Source organism: Anguilla anguilla, chromosome 10, assembly GCF_013347855.1.
Source record: "Anguilla anguilla isolate fAngAng1 chromosome 10, fAngAng1.pri, whole genome shotgun sequence".
Classification (NCBI taxonomy): domain Eukaryota; kingdom Metazoa; phylum Chordata; class Actinopteri; order Anguilliformes; family Anguillidae; genus Anguilla; species Anguilla anguilla.
This window is the reverse complement of record NC_049210.1, coordinates 32,948,288-32,968,718: the sequence shown is the minus strand read 5'-3', so window position 1 is coordinate 32,968,718 and position 20,431 is coordinate 32,948,288. Positions and strand designations below refer to the sequence as shown.

General features: G+C 43.9%; 2 protein-coding genes across 6 annotated transcripts in view; one reads left to right on the top strand and one right to left on the bottom strand.

The window, feature by feature from the left end:
* The window catches only part of msh3 (mutS homolog 3 (E. coli)), a 59,849-nt gene extending 48,592 nt beyond the window's left edge, over positions 1-11,257 (bottom strand). For all 3 annotated transcript variants that reach the window (XM_035379594.1, XM_035379595.1, XM_035379596.1), the window contains exons 1-8: positions 10,858-11,257; positions 10,259-10,370; positions 9,567-9,793; positions 8,910-9,134; positions 8,637-8,753; positions 8,206-8,323; positions 7,466-7,599; positions 6,862-7,028 (exon numbers count right to left, since the gene is read on the bottom strand). In XM_035379594.1, coding sequence (XP_035235485.1) covers positions 6,862-7,028; positions 7,466-7,599; positions 8,206-8,323; positions 8,637-8,753; positions 8,910-9,134; positions 9,567-9,793; positions 10,259-10,370; positions 10,858-10,998 — 1,241 coding nt within the window. In that variant the 5' untranslated portion in view covers positions 10,999-11,257. The remainder of the gene's footprint in view (positions 1-6,861; positions 7,029-7,465; positions 7,600-8,205; positions 8,324-8,636; positions 8,754-8,909; positions 9,135-9,566; positions 9,794-10,258; positions 10,371-10,857) is intronic.
* Positions 11,258-11,266: 9 nt separating this feature from the next.
* On the top strand, positions 11,267-17,677 carry LOC118206669 (dihydrofolate reductase-like). 3 transcript variants are annotated; one of them, XM_035379632.1, is made up of 7 exons: positions 11,267-11,404; positions 11,655-11,775; positions 12,190-12,239; positions 12,621-12,726; positions 13,069-13,195; positions 16,799-16,914; positions 17,496-17,677. In XM_035379632.1, exons 2-7 carry the CDS (start codon positions 11,684-11,686, stop codon positions 17,575-17,577), a joined length of 573 nt encoding a protein of 190 aa, XP_035235523.1. In that variant the 5' UTR covers positions 11,267-11,404; positions 11,655-11,683; the 3' UTR covers positions 17,578-17,677. The 3 variants fall into 3 exon arrangements, with proteins under 3 accessions (XP_035235523.1, XP_035235522.1, XP_035235524.1); XM_035379631.1 differs by lacking the exon at positions 11,267-11,404 and having other exon boundaries at positions 11,569-11,775; XM_035379633.1 differs by lacking the exons at positions 11,267-11,404; positions 16,799-16,914; positions 17,496-17,677 and adding an exon at positions 15,036-16,784 and having other exon boundaries at positions 11,569-11,775.
* Positions 17,678-20,431: the final 2,754 nt, after the last annotated feature.

Sequence of the window (20,431 nt, the reverse complement as noted above, 5' to 3'; positions counted from 1 at the left end):
GAGGTGTGGGGGGTGGTGTGTGTGTGTGGGGGGTGGGGGTGGAGTGTGCGGTCCCCCCCCCCCCCCCCCCGAAAGCTAACCTAAGCTTGTGAAGTCCTGGAAGTAAGCCTGTACTGCGCATGCTGAGGGCAAAACATTGGAGCTATCACCGACTTTTAAAGGAAAAACAAAACTTCCCCGATGGTATACTGAAACTCGATTAGCGGCCTTTCATATGAAAAGCAGATTGTAAAAATGTGTCATGTAATAAAATATGCACATTTTAATAAATAGTTTCCCAAGACTTCTGCACCCAGATAACCACTGTTTCACAAACTGCTACACGTAATCACGGAAAGCACTAAAAATAAAGAAAATCACGGAAATGGAAAGAAATTGGAAAAGTCATGGAATCTGCAGCACCTGCGGCTTCATGGACAAACACGCGTAGCATTACTGATGAGACTATCCCAATGGCATCAGGATATACCCATCTTTATTATATGAAATCGTTTTTCTCATCACCGTGCAGTACTATTGGGGGTGTTATTTGGCTTGGGAGGGATTGTAACCCCCCTATCCCCCTGTAAATTACAGCCTTGCTTCAGTGACACCAGGCGCACCTACACTCAGGGACATAACCACTCTGGTTCAGACATAACTGTGGATACTTTCCTGGCAGGAATAAAATCTACCAAGGCGGCCAATCGCTGGGTGAACAGGGCTCAGTGGAGCTGCAAGGCCCTCTGAGGTACTAATTACCAACCTGCCTAGCAACAACAACGAGTCAGTTGCTAGGAGGCCTTTCAGGCGTAGTCCACCCATGAGGGCTGATGTGGTTCTGTAGATGTCCAACAGTGATCTGTCAGCCTCTGACTACCACCAACTCTCTCAGAGATCTTGCGTACTGTACCACTACAATGACTTGCAACAACGACCTTCATGGTCACAGCATTCCATTTCCATGACAATAGAAAACACTGAGTACATGTTGTTTCATTCGCTAAAGGTTCACTGATAAAATGCAGTATTTTCACCTCAATAACAGAACTCAGAAGTTCAGACAGAAGTTCCCCATTAGACATGTGGCAGTCTCTGCAGCTCATATTGGCAATAAAGCAATACACTATTCAGCTCCTGCAGTCTGGTACACTATTCAGCTCCTGCAGTCTGGTACACTATTCAGCTACTGCAGTATGGTACACTATTCAGCTCCTGCAGTCTGGTACACTATACAGGTCCTGCAGTCTGGTACACTATGCAGGTCCTGCAGTCTGGTACACTATTCAGCTCCTGCAGTCTGGTACACTATTCAGCTCCTGCAGTCTGGTACACTATTCAGCTCCTGCAGTATGGTACACTATTCAGCTCCTGCAGTCTGGTACACTATACAGGTCCTGCAGTCTGGTACACTATGCAGGTCCTGCAGTCTGGTACACTATTCAGCTCCTGCAGTCTGGTACACTATTCAGCTCCTGCAGTCTGGTACACTATTCAGCTCCTGCAGTCTGGTACACTATTCAGCTCCTGCAGTCTGGTACACTATTCAGCTCCTGCAGTCTGGTACACTATTCAGCTCCTGCAGTCTGGTACACTATGCAGCTCCTGCAGTCTGGTACACTATTCAGCTCCTGCAGTCTAGTACACTATGCAGCTCCTGCAGTCTGGTACACTATTCAGCTCCTGCAGTCTGGTACACTATTCAGCTCCTGCAGTCTGGTACACTACTCAGCTCCTGCAGTCTGGTACACTATGCAGCTCCTGCAGTCTGGTACACTATGCAGGTCCTGCAGTCTGGTACACTATGCAGCTCCTGCAGTCTGGTACACTATTCCGCTCCTGCAGTCTGGTACACTATTCAGCTCCTGTAGTCTGGCACACTATTCAGCTCCTGCAGTCTGGTACACTTTTCAGCTCATGCAGTCTGGTACACTATTCAGCTCCTGCAGACTGGTACACTATTCAGCTCCTGCAGTCTGGTCCACTATTCAGCTCCTGCAATCTGGTATACTATTCAGCTCCTGCAGTCTGGTACACTATTCAGCTCCTGCAGTCTGGTCCACTATTCAGCTCCTGCAATCTGGTATACTATTCAGCTCCTGCAGACTGGTACACTATTCAGCTCCTGCAGACTGGTACACTATTCAGCTACAGCAGTCTGGTACACTATGTAGCTCCTGTAGTCTGGTACACTATGCAGGTCCTGCAGTCTGGTACACTATGCAGCTCCTGTAGTCTGGCACACTATTCTGCTTTTTTTTCCTGCACTGCAGAACTTAATGAAACATTAAATGGTCATTCTTACTGTTGTGACAATGGCAGGGGGCAGGCAGAGAAAGATCCGAGAACCTCAGGACCACGGACAGTGGCACTCTCGCTGGCGGCACACAGCTGGTAACCAGCCCAGCTATTGTTATACTCATATCAATGCGAAAGCTGCACAGCTCAACTGGTGGGCTGCAGAGCGAGAAGACAGCGAAGAGTGGGCGCTCGCCTCCGCTCTCCTACACTGATGAGGGACAGCGCTGCGATCAGACGGGCCTGTGTGTGGGTGAGGCGGTGTGTGTGTGTGTGTGTGTGACAGAGAGAGTGTGTGTGCGTATGTGGCTGTGACGTGTGTGTCTCAGTATAACAGAGTGGTGTCAGGCTTGTGGATAGACAGCAAAGGAGGAAAGAAAAACAACTGAACAAGGATAGGAATGGTAGGGAAGAGAGAGAAACAGATGAATGAGAAAAGAGGTGGGAGACAGGTATACAGAGAGAGAGAGCAAAAGACACACACACACAGACCCCTAAAGAATTAATCAGCTGCCACTAGGCCTTCTCTCTCACTCTCCCATCGGACCTGGCTCCTCCGGGTTCCCAGAAATCACAGGTTGCTAAAGGGGAGAAAGCCAAGCACCAAGCATCCATTACGGCTCAACGTCAAACCTTTTTATTTCCCATGACCACAAAGTGTCCACCAGGTTACTCACTCTTTCAAAATGGCTAGAGCTAAAATATTACATTAATTTAAGCATTATTATGCAGGGAGAGACGAGTTTAGGAACAGGCCATCTGCTTATTTAACTGATCAACCAACGTCAATTAAGGCAAAGGAAAATGAAATTAAAATCGTATTAAAGAATTAATAAACAAAAATGGGATCGCTTTATTAATATATTACCAGAATGCTCATTAGCATAGTCAATTTCAAACAATGTGGCCTCAAGAAAATCATCCGAAAAGTGTTTTTATTTAATAAGCCTACGTCACTTCCACAACAACCTTCGTAGAAAACATAAGAACGAGGTATAAAGCGGTCAGACGTTATGTTACAACCCTTTCACCCTCGTCTCCTCCACACACACTCCCAGATGCTGAGAGAATGAAAGCCTAACTCATGGTTCAAAAGGCACATCACTGCTGTCTTTCAGTTAACAGCAGACTCCCTGACGCCTACATGCTGAGGGGACCTGGACTATGCATTTACCTCAAACTGAAATAAAATAGTCAGACTGTCGGGGCTCACAGCTAACGGCCCTGTGACGTGACCTTTGACCCCTGAACCCTGACCCCACAGCCATCTGACCCAGTGTGGAGTGCAGGACCCTTAGACTGAATGGAATTTTGCCTCACTGTTGGCGATTTGAATTTCAGGTTTTAAGGTTTACCCACAGAACAGCAAGGCCCTGGGAACCGCCATTCCAGTGACCTACTGAAGCTTCTCTTTTCCATCTGAGATATCTCCACTTGTTACCATTCATGACCCTCAGTTCAATGAAAGGAACTTTTTAAAAAGTTGAACATAGCCATTTTCCCATTCTGGTAATCTCTTCATCTCAATCTCTTCATTTACAATGCTGACAAGTCTTCAATGCAGGTCCAAAATATTTAATTCTGTTATCATAATATGATTATTCTGCCAAGTGCATACAACAGGTTTAATTCATCGGAATGCTGTATTCTTTGGAAATCACCTGAATAGTGAAATATAAATAAATCTACAGTAGGAAGTTAGGTACAGCCACGGACATTAGGACATGTTTGGTGCCTCATTCTAAATATCTTCCTGGGATCTCATCAAAAATCCTGTCAACCCGATAATATAAACATAATACGTGCACAATAAACTTTTCACAGAAACAGCTTGGGATCATTTTCAAAAAACCTTTCAAAAAAACATGCGCTTCCGTTCGTCAAACCTCTTTATCCGCGGAAAAACGGTCGCGCGGCTCACAACGCTAATCATTCACCTTTCACGCAAAACCCAGTTCATAACAAGTTGCGTTTTTATTCGAGCCGGAGCTGGGGAAAAAAACCTTTGGAAATTGGCGCATTTAATTTTCCGCCGTTGATGTGACATTCACGAGACAGAAGCGGCGGCATTCAGTAAAGCAACGGATATGAATCAACTGCTCAGCTCCCGCGGCTCCATTCAGAAGCTTAGCGTTAGACCGGGCTGCACAGGCCTGCCTTCACGGATCCCCGCCTTTTGGTTCGCGCTGAGGAAATGGCGCCCCTAGTGACGAAATCAGTCATAACCGGAACCCAAATACGGTAATGACGTGCTTTGGTGCAACTCTGCTATGCAACCAAAGCGCACAGAAAAATAGGACAAGCAACAGATACTTGGCACAAATAAATGTGTATATATATATATATATATATAGGTTTTATTAGAAATAAAAACCTATGTTTTTAAGTCCAATAAAATGTGTGTGTTTTAACACTAAGGTTCAGTGCAGTGATGCAGTGTTGGTTGTGTTACTGAATCATGACTGTGCTGGTGCTGACTGGCTTGTATAGCATACTCAGCGATAGCTCTGCACAAGTTCATGACTGCGAGATTTCCCAGGCCGCACTGCACGATAGCGACTCCTCGGGTGGATCTGACGAGCGCGGTGGGACAGCGTCAGCTGCAGAAACGGTTCCGTCCCGGACTCACAGCGACTACGCAGGGACCAGAAAAAGTGCCACTTAGCAACACATGCTTTCAAAGATACGCAAGCCAATTCGAAACTGGGAATGGGAATTTAAAAATGGGATTAAAACGGGAATAAAAACTAGGAGTGAAACATGTTTAAAAAATGCATTATTACTCATAACGCGACACTCATTGTAAATTTTCTTTCCCGTCACGTTTCCTCACACCTCTGTAAAACCCTGCAGACCAACACAGGACCCAGGCATGTCAGCATCAGCAGACATCAAAGAGGGGGAAAAAATCCAGCCGCATGCGTTCAGTACACTCTACTCCCGTGCTCCGATGTGCTGGGAAACATCGCCGCGGGGATTTCGGCCAAGTGGTCTAAAGCAAAACCAGCAAAGAATAAATAAATAAATAAATAACTAAATAAATAAATAAATAAACGCCTACGGCACTCCATCGCTGAATAAATCAGAGCTTACTATAGCCCGCGGCCATTTCGCAGTAACACACACAATATAACGCTGCAGGGCTGGCCATCACATTTACATCAGAACGCGCATTACCCGGCGCTGAGCAGGCGGCCGTGTTGATGATGAAGAGGGATTTCTGGGCGGTGACGGCTCAACGTGCTTTGAAACTCTACGGACGGGGAGAAGGCGTCGTGCGTAGCAACCGCTGGAGCACGCCGTCGAGCGCTTCCGAAATTTCCACGGAACAATCCCTCCCGCCCAGCCGCGCACCCGCTGCCCACACCGTGAGGGAGGATGAGGGGGAGGAGGAAGAGGAAGAGACTACATTCTCTTATGCAAGGTGGGGGGGGGGGGGCTTAATTGTCACTTGCTGAATATGGAATAGAACAGAGCTAAAGTTTTATAGTCAAAATACTGCAGAAAAAAATCGCCTTCGATTTAGACAATATTACATTAGCAATAGTACCAGGCCTGGCTAACAACATTCCCACAGTAATAAAAACCTGCACCTGTCAATGGACGGAGGAACAAGCATATGTCAAAAAATTCTTTTAACAGGTAGTTTGTGATCAAACTGAAACTCCTTCCTATTGCTTGTTTTCCTTTCCTAACAACAAGGTATCTCACTGCAATCTGTTGCATTAAGAAGCTTATACCGAAAAACTGGCATGAACTGACAGCACACTATGCAGCAAACGTGTTGCAAATATTGTCAACTGCTGACATCTGGTGGCAATTAAAGAAATTACCACAGCAAACAAATACTGAACAGTAGAAACGTTTCATTGCCAACTTGCAGTAGACACTGAAGGTCAATTGCAGTGTGCTTAGCTAGAGTTTAAACCTCAGATTTAAACCTGTAGACCACAGATCTGAATTACAACTGGAACAGCCAATCCTTATTCCACAGCTTTGGATAGCTGTTCCAGTTGTAGTGCAGTTCTGTGGTCTTCAGATTTAAACCTGAGGTAAGCACACTGCAATTGACCCTGAATGACTGCCATAAATGAGACACCTTCAATAATGCAAAAAATTTAGAGGGGGGGAAAAAAACTAGAAGACTCAAATTTGCATGCAATTAAACCTGAAAATCATGAAAGACTAGACAGCATGCCCTGCACTCCAATCGCTAACATCTAGTTTCCCTGACGACAGTTGCATCTTTCAGCAAGGGTGATACACAAAGTTTAATCACAAGTCTATTTGGCATAATCCAGCATGCCACAATAAATACGTGTAAATGTTATGTAACGCAGAAACACTAAATGCAAGAAAACTTCAATAGCTCTGTGAAGGCAATAGTTGTACTGTCTGAAAGGGCAAAAGCTTAGAGTGGCTCAGTGAATGCAATGGTTTTGAAACTATTTTGACGTATAAATAACAGGTGGATCACAGTTAATAAGTAACCAAGGGGTCTAAACGGTATAACTGAAAAGGTTTACATGTTACTGAACAGGGGATCGGTTTTTTCGGGGGGGAAGGGGGGGGTATCAGGGTTACCTGGCTGACGCGATGCCCCGAAGGAGCTGCTCTGTGGTTTGGGAGAGGTCCGAGGGGAGCAGGATCTCCACAGGCTGGATGCGCAGGACACGGGCCTCCAGTTCTGAGCGGGGCGGCCCGTCCTTAAAGCAGTCCAGCATCACATCCCCCGTGCTGGGCTGGACGGCCTGTGTCCAACACACACATACACACACACACATGCACACAAGCTCCATCACTATTCCATTACCTTAAAAGCTCAGACCAAGGTTCTTACACCAAGCCCACAGCCACCTCAGACATGCATACAGGCACACAAAAGCACACACCAAACATAACGCATACCCACACACACAGCCAAGCACAGAAACACATAAACAAAAACAACAACACACACACACACACACTCACTCATATTCACTCACTCACTCACACACAAACAAATACACAAGCACACACACACACACACACACACACAAACACACACAAAAATACACAAACAAACACAGACAGACACACAGACACACATAAATACACTAATTCACACACACACACATACACAAATGTGCGCACACACTCACAAACACACAGCAGGACACTGCAGGAGTACTGCACGGGTTCTTACCACCAGGCCCACAGTCAGCTCCTTGGTCTTGCTGTCCCAGTTCTCACTCACACACATCAGGTAGTTGTTTGGGGCGTCCAGCACCACGTCCTCGGCCTCCTCCAGGGCCCCCAACGTCAGCAAGGGGTTCACATCTGAGATGCTGTCAAGGGCTCCATCATTTGCTGCCGAGGCACAGAGGCCAGGAGCTCCCCCTAAAATACTCCCCCAATGCCCCCTAAAATACACTGGTAAAATGCCATGGTTTATCGGTGGACTCCAATCTCAATAAAATGATTCTTGGACAATGTTATCCGACAACCAACACACTCTGCAATGCTTAACAGACTCGCACATAGAAGCACATTTAAAGTGCGATATAACTGGATTATGGATTTATGATAGACATGCAACTACTTAGCGTGATATACATTTTAAATACAGAATAATTCGTTAAATAACAACACTGATCAAAGATTCAACAAAGCAAGTACTCCATTTCATGCTTAACTCAATTTTCTGGTAGTGGAATCATGTATGTGATGTGCCAAGATGCACTGATTTTACATAATAATTTACATAATAAAGGATTACATAGTAAATAAAACTGCTTTATCACAAAAAGTGAGCGAATAAAAGTACTATTTACTGTAAAACATAGCTCTGTTCTCCAGCATTGAGTGGATGGCTTTGATGAGACACCAACACGTCCGCCCTTTCCTTTCTGATGGACAGGTGGACGGACAGGCTTGAAAGGATACCCTCTCCTACCAGCGTGGACTTGGTGTAGAGTGCGCTGAGCTGGCGTGTGAATATCGCACTCTTATTGGCTCCCGAAGCCTTCAGCGCAGTGGTTTCCGTCTGTTTGACCACACCCACCTGGAGGAGGAGCAAAACAACTTAGCCAATCAAAATGCAATTAATCTGGTCACAAAAAAATTCATTACAATTCCGAACGGTAATCAATCATACGTCAACAATTCCATACAATTTAGGCAAACGTGATAAATTGGCATTCTAGAAAAAAAAATGTAAGGAGAGATCAATAAAGTTATAAATATCAATGAAGTTATGAATATGACCTCATGTAATTGTGAAAATGGCTCTCATTGAACAGAGACACACATGCATCAGTGGTCCGGTTCAGTGGGTGTGTGGAGGCTCTGGTTCTTCTCAGAGGCCTGTCACTCACCTTGTAACCCTGGGAGACCAGGCGACGGACGTGAACGAACAGACGGTGGGTGGGGATGCTGGCCGTCATGAAGTTGTGATCCAAGTGGCAGAAGATGTTGAGCGCCTTGGCTGCGACCTGCATGACCCAACGCGTGACCACCGTCAGAGCACAGGTAGACATTCTTAAGAACGCAGCCATTATTTCAATAAAACTGAATATTACAGTCTTTTCTGAATACAACCTTTCAGTTGACAGGAAGGCCAAACCCAAGTTCCTGACCCAAGCGCTCACCTCTGCATCTTCCCCAAAGAACCGGTACTTGTAGCCACACTCCACGCAGAGCAGAACGTCCTTGTGCTTCTCCTTAATCTCCAAGTACTGCAGCTCCAGCGGAGTGTAGATGCTCTTGGTTCTCTTGTTGGGGGCGCTGGTCTCCGTGGGACTCTTTTTGGCGGGGCCCACTCCGCCACTGCCCGGCTTCGCAAACTGCCTCAGGTTGAGTCCCTGAGCCGAACCCTTTGGAGACACGAACAAAATGGCAGAGACCATATCCAGAAAAGGGAATTACAAACCAAACTACTTGATGGGCTCAAACAGAGACTAAAGGTCTAGTTTTTTTCTCTACTTCGTGCCACGCTGAGCAGGGTCTCTGGGTTCATGAAAAACCCACTGTAAGAACAAACTATTATAGTTAGGGTCAATCAGCATACAAGTCAGTGAGCTCAGGAAATATATTGAATTTCAAGAAATCCTCACAGAAAAGTATTACCATTTTTCCATTCATCAGGCAAATTGAAACTATGTTCCGCAATACCAAACTGAAACTGAAATGGCCCCAAACCCCATTTTCAGTATTGTTATGATTATTATCATCATCATTATTATTATTATTTATTTATTTATTTTTCATTTATTATTATTATTATATACGTGTCCACTTCCTCTGACCTGTCCTTTAGCTATGCTCTCAGGGCTGTTTTCCCCTTTGATATCCTCCTCCTCCTCCTCTCTTCCTGATGTGCCCCTCCCCATGGCTGCGTCCCCTGGGTCTCTGCTGTGGGCCCCAACCCAGTTCCCTGGCTCTGGGGGGCCAGAGTCTCCCTGGCAGCTGAAGCCCTTCAGCCGCAGCAGAGTGCTGGAGGAGAGGCTGCGTCTGGAGCCGGCCGTCCCTGCATCTGCGCATGGAGAAATAGCAGCTTGAGGAAGATCTGTCAATCACAATCCTCTTTGACACACTGGCCCTGCCCCCTCCTCATTTTATTACTATTCTGGGGGGCTTGCTCCACTATAGTGGCGGTGGCCATGCATGCCTAATATTTCAGACATTTTTAAACCGAAAGCAGAAGAACACAAGGAAAGTTGGAAGACTGCAGATCATTTCAAATCAATGATGCTGATTAGGCCAGAATCGCTGCATGACTCCAGTGGAACAACACTGCCATTCAGCAAGCCTGAGCAATGACATTACCTTAACAGCAACCTTCGTGAAGGGATCCAGACCATACGGCCACAGTAGACATTTTTAAAACGCCAAGTCCAAGATCCAATTACTGTAAGGAGCTAATTACATAATGTACACCGCAACATTAACTCCTAGCAGCTGACTCGCTACATTTAGTAGACTCAGAACAAATTCCCACCTGTAACTTTATTACTGCAAACGAAGATGCAGCCCGTGTCATCATCCTCTGTATCGTGGGACAGTTTTGCTCGTTTGTTGCCGGATTCTTCTTCGTTGGAAGGGAGTTTCTTCTACGTTCCCGACCGAACATTCACAACAGAATCAGTAAGCCAAATAAACAAATGCGTTCACATTTCTGCTTCCTACAACTATTTCAGAGAAATGCAGTATCGACCAGAGATGAAGGCGCCTAGCTGGTGACCGTGAGCTGCGCAGAAATATGATGGATTGCCCTATTAACCACATATGTCGTTTACGAAAACCTACAAGTATATCTTTAAAACGACATAGCTGTTTGCATGCGTACATTTTGAACATGTGCATTCTCAAAACTGTCATTTCATGCCATTGATGAACAATATTAGCTATATAAGCGCTACACTACTCAACTGTCTTGCACGAAGCCAGATATAGTAGCTGGTTAAGAAATATGCATGCATGTCACCGGCGGCGTCCCCTGTTTCCTGCACTCACTCGTAGTAGTTTCAATGCACGCGATCACCACGTTGACCGGTTCGGACCTTATACGCTGTAAGGCTCGGACACCTTTGCACTTACCTTGCCCGCGAGCCCGAAGTGTCCAGCATTTGCAGGTTTAATCCCGGATGAAGTTCTGCTGACATTTGCCTGCTTATTAAACCCACTGAAGAATCTGCTAATGGACGTTTGCGCGCTGGACTTCTTGACTGACTTCGGCATTGTTGACAAGATTTGGGTAACTTAATTTGGCACTCGTGCAAAATTGCTGTTTTCATGCACCTGCAAACCTCAGTTGAAAACACATGTCATGCAATAGATAGAAAACTACCGCATGAAACCTGCAGAAAACTACACAATGCAGTCCAAGCCCTTATGTTCGTCCCGGCGAACTTCTTGTTGGCGCTTGCGTGACGTTTTGGGGTCCTACGGGCATGCGCAAATATGGCAAGCATAAAGCCTTGCTTGCTTACTGGCTAGTTTCGAATCAGTGGTCCTCAAAATGATTGTTGTTATACACTTTTAAAATCGATTCATTGCAAAGCGTGTTCTCATTCTGGATTAGTTGACCACCTATCTAGCTAATGTAGCAGAAATCTGCGCTGTCATTTATTCAAAAAGTACAGTTGTAAGTAATACAGTTGTCATTAACTGAACAATTACCAGACGCATTTTTATACAAATATATATGTAAATATTTACATAGAATTTTTTAAACAGCTGACTACGTTTTGTAGATGTAAAATGTGGGCGGGGGAAGTCTGTTTTGATGATGTCACTTCCGATTCTTGCCCTGTGCTGGCGCGAAATGTGTGGACTCACTGTTAAATGAGCCACCACTAGAATAAAACGCTTGCATATGTGCTTTTGTTTTCTAGAAAGCAAACATGCAGTAAGCGGCCTAGTCATGTCTCGCATTCTGAACAGTATTGTTGCAGTTTGCCCAGATATGGGCATTGGAAACAAAGGACAACTTCCCTGGCACTCAATACGACTCAAGTAAGACGTAAAAAACTGTTACATTTGCAAAGGTGCATTCCTTGCTAAATATTTGACAGAATAGAATACCAGTTAGGCTATACGTTAACACTTCTGGTTTTACTTGCTTGCAAAATTGCTTGCTAGCTGGGATGTTATAACTTGCTTGAATGATCGATATTTTCTTCGACCTAAGCAGGCTAGCTATATGGAATTATTTCAGTATAATAACCAACCATATATAAAGCATAACCTATGTTTAAATACGGAGCCAGTGAAACAATTTAGTTTTCTAAATAAGAAAATGTTATGGTTTATTTGTTCAATTTATGATATAGCAAAACGCCATATACTCAGCATACAATTTTACTGCGAAATAAATGCAGATTTAGATCATTGTTTAATTTTTTCATGTTATGTAATTTTGCATTTTAGTAACGAATTAAAATTTTTCCAGAGGATGACCGCGACTCCTTCAATTGAAGGTAGAAAACTTTTTCAAGGTTTCAAGGCTGTATAAAATAATTGTAAATTTTGAACTTTAAACTTGAGAGATGTAGCCAGAAGGGGGAAGTATTGCGTCACTTAAAGATCTCTTTTGATAAATACTTGATTCCCCATAGTTTTATAATACTGTGTACGAGATGTGCCCGGCACAGTACCGTATTATGATATATGCAAATGAACGTTTATACAGGTTATAAAATACATTTGTAAAATATTGTCAGTTTATATCCAGTTAAGCCACTTTATCTCTCAGACATTTGATCAAGAGGTTATTTTTAATGTATTTTGATAAATGCACTAAGTCGCCATAGTGGTTTTCCTGCAGCTGTCAAAAGCTGTGGGCGTGTTTCTCTCAACAGGGAGGCAGAACGTGGTGATCATGGGGAGGAATACCTGGTTCTCCATTCCGGCTCAAAACAGGCCGCTGAAGAACCGAATCAACATTGTGCTCAGCAGGCAACTGAAGTAGGTTCTTTTTTCTTTCTCTCTCACTCCCTCTCTCTCTCTGTCACATACACACACTTTTTCCTTTTGCCCATTATATTTCACTAGTTCACTAGATGCCAATTATATTTCACTGCGTTGTGAAATGAGTGTCCTAACAACACTTAAGCCTGGGTCTAGAGTTCAGTATCCTTATCAGTCACTGCAAAGTCCACAGCATATGTTATGTGTCACCTAAGGATACCGAGAAGGTGTTGTGGTAGTGGGTGACTCCACTAAAGCCGTAATAACAGTGCCATAACATTGCTGTTCTGTGTGTGTGCGTGCGTGTGGGTGTGTGTGCATGCCTGTGTGTGTGTGAAGAGAGACCCCAGAGGGTGCTCATCACCTGGCCCCTGATTTCAGCTCAGCACTCCACCTGCTGGACACCGCCAAACTAGCAGGGCAGGTGGACCAGGTGTGGGTCATTGGAGGCAGCACCGTTTATAAGGTGAGTAATGTCATTCAAGTCAGAGCCACGCCCTGTCAGTCATGTACAGTAGAGGGGCTGCAGTATGCTTTTTTGTCTGCCGATGCCTCTTGTGTTCGAGGTGTGGTGCTAGGAAAGAAAGGTGCTGTCCACCAGAGGGCAGCAGTGGCCGTACTCACAGGTATGGCCGCAGCTGCGAGACATTGTACTCACTACAACTGTGGCCCATTACCTCATTATTGGGCCTAATATAAAGGGCCTGCATGGCAGGCCTTTTAGGAAAGTTTTTGGACAGTGTTTGGGTTGTGGGTGGGTTGATGCCGGTTTGTTTATTTGTTTTTTGTTGTTCCTTTGCCTTTGAGGCATTTGGTTGCCAGATTGGCCTTTTTGTGTTTACTTATGTATTTCTATTGCATTGGTGGTTTTGACCTGTTTGTTCACCGCATGAGCCTGGCCACCCCCAGCCCTGCTTTACAGAGGTTACAGATATTGGAATTTGTAGCTCTGGGATCGTAGGTTCACTGCCCAGCTGTGGCAAAGCATTTGTAACCTTAAGCAAAATTCTTAATCTGTACACCTTCAGTGAGTATTCAACTGTATAAATTGATTGTATGTAAACAATATAAGCTGCGTGAGTCAGTCCAGACAACAGCGTCTGCTAATTGGCTAAAATGTAATGGCATGGGTTGTTGTGCCTTAGCAACTTCGACACATTTACACCCATGCAAATGTTTGCATTGCATCAGATCCATTTCCTCACAATAATGAAACTAACTAAGGTTTACCTGAGTTTCAGTATCGGTCCTTTTTACAGTAAAACGAGACTCACAAATATTAGCGTTCAGGGCCACACAGGCAAGGATGTATTCATTTTGTAAATCTTTATTCTATTCTGGCCCTTAATGGAGGTTTTTGTTATGAAGACATGAAAGCGTTCCCTCTCTGTTTGTACTCGTGCCCTAATTGTGATGGTTATTTTATGTATTCAGGCTTTTTGTCCCCTCTGAAGCTCCCTGCTATTGAAACACACAGGTGGGCTATTTCCATACAAGCCATCGGTCTGAGAAAAATCCTGGAGATTATTTATGAATTGCGTATGTGTGTATATTTGCATTTATGTGTGTGTGTGTGTATTTGCATTTATGTGTGTGTGCACGTGTGTGTGTGTGTATTTGCATTTATGCGTGTGTGTGTATGCGTGTGTGTGTGGGGTCGACATAGCTCAGGAGGTAGGAGCGATTGTCTGGCAGTCGGAAGGTTGCCGGTTCGATCCCCGCCGTGGGTATGTCGAAGTGTACCTGAGCAAGACACCTAACCCCTTACTGCTCTGGTGAATGAGAGGCATACATTGTAAAGCGCTTTGGATAAAAGTGCTATATAAATGCAATCCATTTACCATTTACCATTTACCGTGTGCGTGCGTGCGTATGTAGGAGGCTGATTTCACTGGCAGGTGCTTGTTAATGCTGGTCCTGAGGCTTCGCTGTGGACAGACACAGAAGGGCTCTGTAGTGGCACTTATCAGACAGCTGTGGCTGTGGTTCCCCTGCTTCACTTGGAAACCAAGTCCTCAGTTGTACAGCAGTATCTGTTAATAGCCTCTCCCACCTTTAAATGGAATTATCTGAAGGTGGAAACAGGAAACGGTACTGCACTGGGCTCAGTTATGATGGCCCAGGTCCTTGGTGGGTTTGAGGTTCTCGTCCTTTGTTACGTTGGTGAAAAGGATGACAAAAGGATGCAACTTTCATCTCTGTACCCATGGAAAAAATCCCGCCCCTGCTGTGCTCTTTTTGACAAAAGTGAAACAGAGCTTTTAAAAGTCAAAAGGCTCTCCCTCTCCCCCTTTCTCTTTCTGCAGTTAACCTCTGTGTCCTGGGCAGATTCCCATAAAATTCCCACAAAAATCTACATCGGGCCACCTAACCATTCCCTACATCTGATTGGCTACACAGTCCCATCTCTGTAAAAGATGAACTGAGTTCTAAATTAAGTTAGGCTACCTTATTAAATGTAGGTGATTCCCCCTCTTTGTTGCTTTATCTCTGCCCCTCCGTACACTCATACACACACACACAGTGTGTTTTTATCCCTCCGTGCTATAACAGGATGAAAGAGAACCCCCCTCGCGGTGAGGTAAGGTCACCCGGGCCTTTGATCCGATGTCATGATTTAATTTGGGGGGTAGAGTTACGCCGACGCGTGCTGGAGAGCTGTGATGCGAGCGGGCTTCTGGCCTGCGCCGGCCCTGACGCCCCCAGTGAAAGGCACTTTCGCCCAATTTACCGTGAGGAAGTTTTGATTGCCTCATTTCGCCCTCAACTGTTTTAGAGAAGGTCACTCAGACCCATATAGACAGGGAGATTCAGAACACCTTGAGAAAATCAGCAGATGCTCTTACCCAAGATCAATTTACACAGATTACATTTTTACATACAGTACCATGCATTTATACAGCGAAATATTTTTCACCCTATCAAATTGCGTCATTTGTACCTTTATGGTATATATGCTGCATTCATGCTATTGTGTGATTTAGGACGTGGCAAATGGTTGTCAGTTTCTAGGAGCCATCGGACATTTACAGTGCTGTGAAAAAGTATTTTCCTATGATTTCCTCTATTATTGCATATTTGTCACACTGAATGATTTCAGATCTATTGATAAAATGTACTATTAGACAAAGGTAATGTGAGTATACACAAAACAGTTATTTCATTTATTTAATGAAAAAGGTTATCAAATACCCATAATGTCCATTTGAAAAAGTAATTTCCCCGTAATTGCTCATTCAACAAAAATGAGGGGGTTAAACAATTTAAATGAGGGGGTTGAACCAATTAAAGGCATAAATCTGGCAAAATATAGAATCTTCAACTGGGCATTCACAGTATAATTAAGCAATCTTCACTTGAGACCGAGACCTTGCTGTGGAGGGAGATGTCTTTCTTGCTTTCATGGTCATATCAAACATCATGAAAGAGTGTTGCTATAATAGCTTTCTTTTTCTCTCGCACTATCCTTTTCTCCTTGTCCTCCAGCACGTCCACTTGAGCCTTTCAACTAATTTGTGCTTAAATTCCTCCCTCCTACACACACACGCACGCACACACATTCACATGTACCAAACGTACAGTTGCGCACATCAGGTCTGTAAAGTCATGGTAGTGGTGAATTGGTTTCTTGGTGCTCTTTGTCAAACCTCTGTCCCCACCATACCTACCTACTGATGTGCGCATGGATGTCACACATGCGCACAAACACACACTCATAAACGCACGCACACAGTCCTGTCTGTTTGTGTACAGCTAACGCAAAGCAGCTCTCTTCTGGCTCCCTGTCGTCATGGAAATGATTCAAGGATACGCTGTGAATGAGGACCTCCTACACTTAGCATTGCACCAGTTCTTTGGTTATTAGGCCTGAGATGCAAGCTGTTGCGTCTTCATCCTGGCTGTGGTACACTGTAAATTGTCCAGTGTAAATTCAACTCCACAGCTGTTAATGTTGATTTAACACTGAACATTTTACTGTGTAGGGCTGAAAGAAAACTCTCTCACACACACAGACACACACACACACACACTATGTTTATTAACCATTGTTTCCCTGTGGGATCCCCAGGAAGTGATGGAGGCCCAGGGTCAGAGGCGGCTATTCGTGACCCGGGTCCTGCAGCAGTTTGACTGCGACACCTTCCTGCCCTCTATCAATCCCGCCATCTTCCGCCTCCTGCCAGGGTGAGTGGGGTAGACTTTGATGTGTTCCTACTCCCTCTCTCTTTCTCTTCCTCTTTCTATCATTTCACTTTCTCTCAATTTCTTTCCCAGTTTTTCTTCCACCCCCTCTGTTTTTCTTTTTTCAGTCTCTCACGCTTTTCTCTCTATCTCTTGTTCTGTCATTCTCAGATGAATTATATTCAGAATATAATTCTGAATGCAGTATGCACAGTGGTAACCATTCAAACATATGGTTCTGTTTTAAATCTTAGCGACAGCACTATACAAATCAAAGTCAGGTATATCAGCTACTTTAACAAAGCCATAAAAGCCATTGTGTGTATAGGCCAAGCTGCTGAGAGAGGACACTTCTTGGAGCTAAAAGCTGGACGTAAAGCGAGTTTTATGAAGTGGACACCATGTGATTGTGTACACTACCTGAATTTGTAGTCATTTGGCACAAATTAAACATGTGCTAGTTCAGCTCGTTAGCCAGAGAGCAGAGATTTTTAGCGCTCTAGTGCTTCCCTGCCCAAGTCTGTTAAAGTGGGTGAAATAAGGTGTAGGCACTAACGAAAGCTTTCCATGTCTTTGCTCTGCAGGTTCCCAGGAGTACCAGAGGGAATACAGGAGGAGAATGGGATTCAGTACAAATATGAAGTGTATGAAAGTGTACCAACCTGAGCTGGTCCCAGGCCTTCTTAATCATAATCACAATAATAACTATAATAGTAATATAAAAAGTGTCATAATAAATAACGAGAATAAATGTGTCGTTTGTACATTTTTCGGGTGGGTCTGAGCTTTGCTGTTCAGGGTGCTTTGAAGGGCACAGAATGCTGTTTCGGAAGTGTCCTCTGTCATCTTTGAGGGACGGTCAGCAGACCCCAGAGAGAGGCTGTGAGGTGGGGCTAGTAAAATAGTGACAGCTTGTCCGGACTAAGATGACAACACAGACAATCACAGACACAGTCATAAAATTATAGATGTCTTAAGCATCCACACACATGCAGAAACGTAGGCCAATATATTCGCACAGCCAAATACATACCCATGTGTATAAATAACATAACATATCATTAAGACGAGAACAGGCCATTCAGCCGAACAATGCCCGCCATGTGCCTCACTAAATTAGTGCTCTACAGACTAGATCGTATCTAATACCGTATCAAGCTTAGTCTTGAATATCCCCACAGTTTCTGTCTCTACTACGTGGCCTGGCAAGCTATTCCACACATTAACTACTCTTGCTAATTTACATTTATGTCCCTTTGTTCTACCAACTGAGCTTAACCTTAAGAATCTCTTGCAGTTAACTTTGTTGATCCCCTTTATGAATTTAAAAGCCTAAATCAAATCACTCTGAGTCTATTTTTACTAAACTTGAAGAGATTAAGCATCTTAAGTCTTTCCTCATAGCTTTTATCTTTCATACCGGGAATCAATTTTGTTGCTTTGAACCTTTTCCAGAGCTTATGTATCTTTCTTGTAGTACGGTCCCCAGAACTGCACACAATGCTCCAAGTGTGGTCTAACAAATGTATTGTAGAAGATGAGTATAACTTCCTTGGATTTATACTCAGTACTTTTGGATATATATCCCAGCATCCTGTTGGCCTATTTTACTGCTACAGCACAGTGCCTAGAACCTGGAAGGCTTTGATCAACCATTACACTAGTCTCAAACTGAGCACATTCCAATTATGTTCCTCTGATAAAGTAATTCTGCCTACTGTTTTTATTTTCCACATGCAGAACTTTACATTTGGTTATATTCAATTTCATTTTCCAGGTTTCCAATATTCTTGGATTACTTAATAGTAGATTCTGAACTATTAGCTGGGCCTCAAAGGTTTGTATCTATTTTTGTATGTACTTTCTATATCCCTGCCATGGTCATTGGTATATATGAGGAAGAGCAGTGGTCCCAGCAACGATCCTTGTGAGACGCTACTTCCAACAGTTCCCTGCTCAGATAATATCCCTCCTACTACTAATCTTTGTGTTCTACCCTGTAGCCAGTTTTGAATCCACTTTGAAATACATCCTCTAATTCCAACTGTCTTCATTTTACTAACAAGTCTCTCGTGTGGTACCTTATCAAATACCTTTTGGAAATCTAAGTATATAATATCATAAGTCTTGGTATATGCCACCAGGGTCTGCTGCCTTATTTGTCTTTAGTTTAAGTAATTCATCCAGTACTTCTTTCTCCTTTATCTCAATATCTGATAAAACATTCTGATTACTGAATATGTCTTCCAGTCTATTGATAACCTCTTCTCTATAAAACTCTCAACAAAATAACAATTTAAGGCATCAGCAATATCTTTATGCATGGAAAGCAATGCTCCTTCTTAATTCATGATGCAACTGATATCCACCTTGACTTTCCTCCTCTTACTACAGTATTGAAATAACGTTTAGGATTACTTTTTGCATTTTGGGCAATTTGCCTTTCAAAGAGCCTCTTGGCTTCTCATGGTTCTTTTTTAACCTTAGCACACATATTACAATATTCAGCCTTATTACTCTTAGTGCTGTCATTTTTATATATCTTATACAGTTTTCTTCTTTCAAACTCTCCCATATGGCTTTGTTCATGCACTGGGGAGATCACTTCTTCAAGCATAAGCTAATGCATACAAACTCACGTGTAAATACTACAGGCACGACACACGTGTACTTTACATATGTGAATGCCTGCTTGTACAAATACAGAAACATTCGCTTACACACAGGCTAACACATATACAAAGATACATGAGAGGGAGTGAGGCAGAGACAGGCAGACATGCATGTGTGCACACGCACACACATGCACACACACACACTGAGTAATATAGCTCAGCAGCTCTTCTGTAGCACCTCTCCTGATTGAGCAGGTGTGTCATCTCAGTGACGCGAGTGCTTTGAGTGTGCCTGTCAATCAGGAGCTGAAGCCAACCACTGAAACTCATGAACACGCTCACACAAACAAGAATTCTTTGGGAATCCAGTGCGTTATTACACCGCAAGTAGATCTGTGGATCTATCTCTTGCTATCCCGACTCAAGTGAAATGAGATCGGGGTCATATCACTCTCAGAATCAGGCATAACACGTTCACCGTTTCCCTACTGGCCCTACAGCTAACATGCAGACACAAGTGTTAATTTTACTGCAAAAATAGTCTATTTACTGTAATTTGTGTAAAGTATTTAACCGTCGTTTGGACGTGTCTCGTCGCGCAAAGTAATGGTTTCGACGGGGTCCTAGATTACAGTTAGCCTCGAGACGATGTGGGCATTGGGCAAGTCTGTCTTGTCTGTACTGTGTCCCTTCCCTGTCAAGTCGGTGCTAAATCCAACCTTCGCCTGATTAATTAAATGTCTCCCCCCTTTTCTCCCGTGTTTTTGAAATGCATTTGAGCAATTCCTTCCACTCTTTGTACTTTGAGTGGCCAATTTTGTTTCGTTTCAGGTGGGTTAATTATCCAGAGATTACAGTGGGAAGCCCAGAGCTTTTTCCAAAACCTGAATTATAACGGAGGGGTG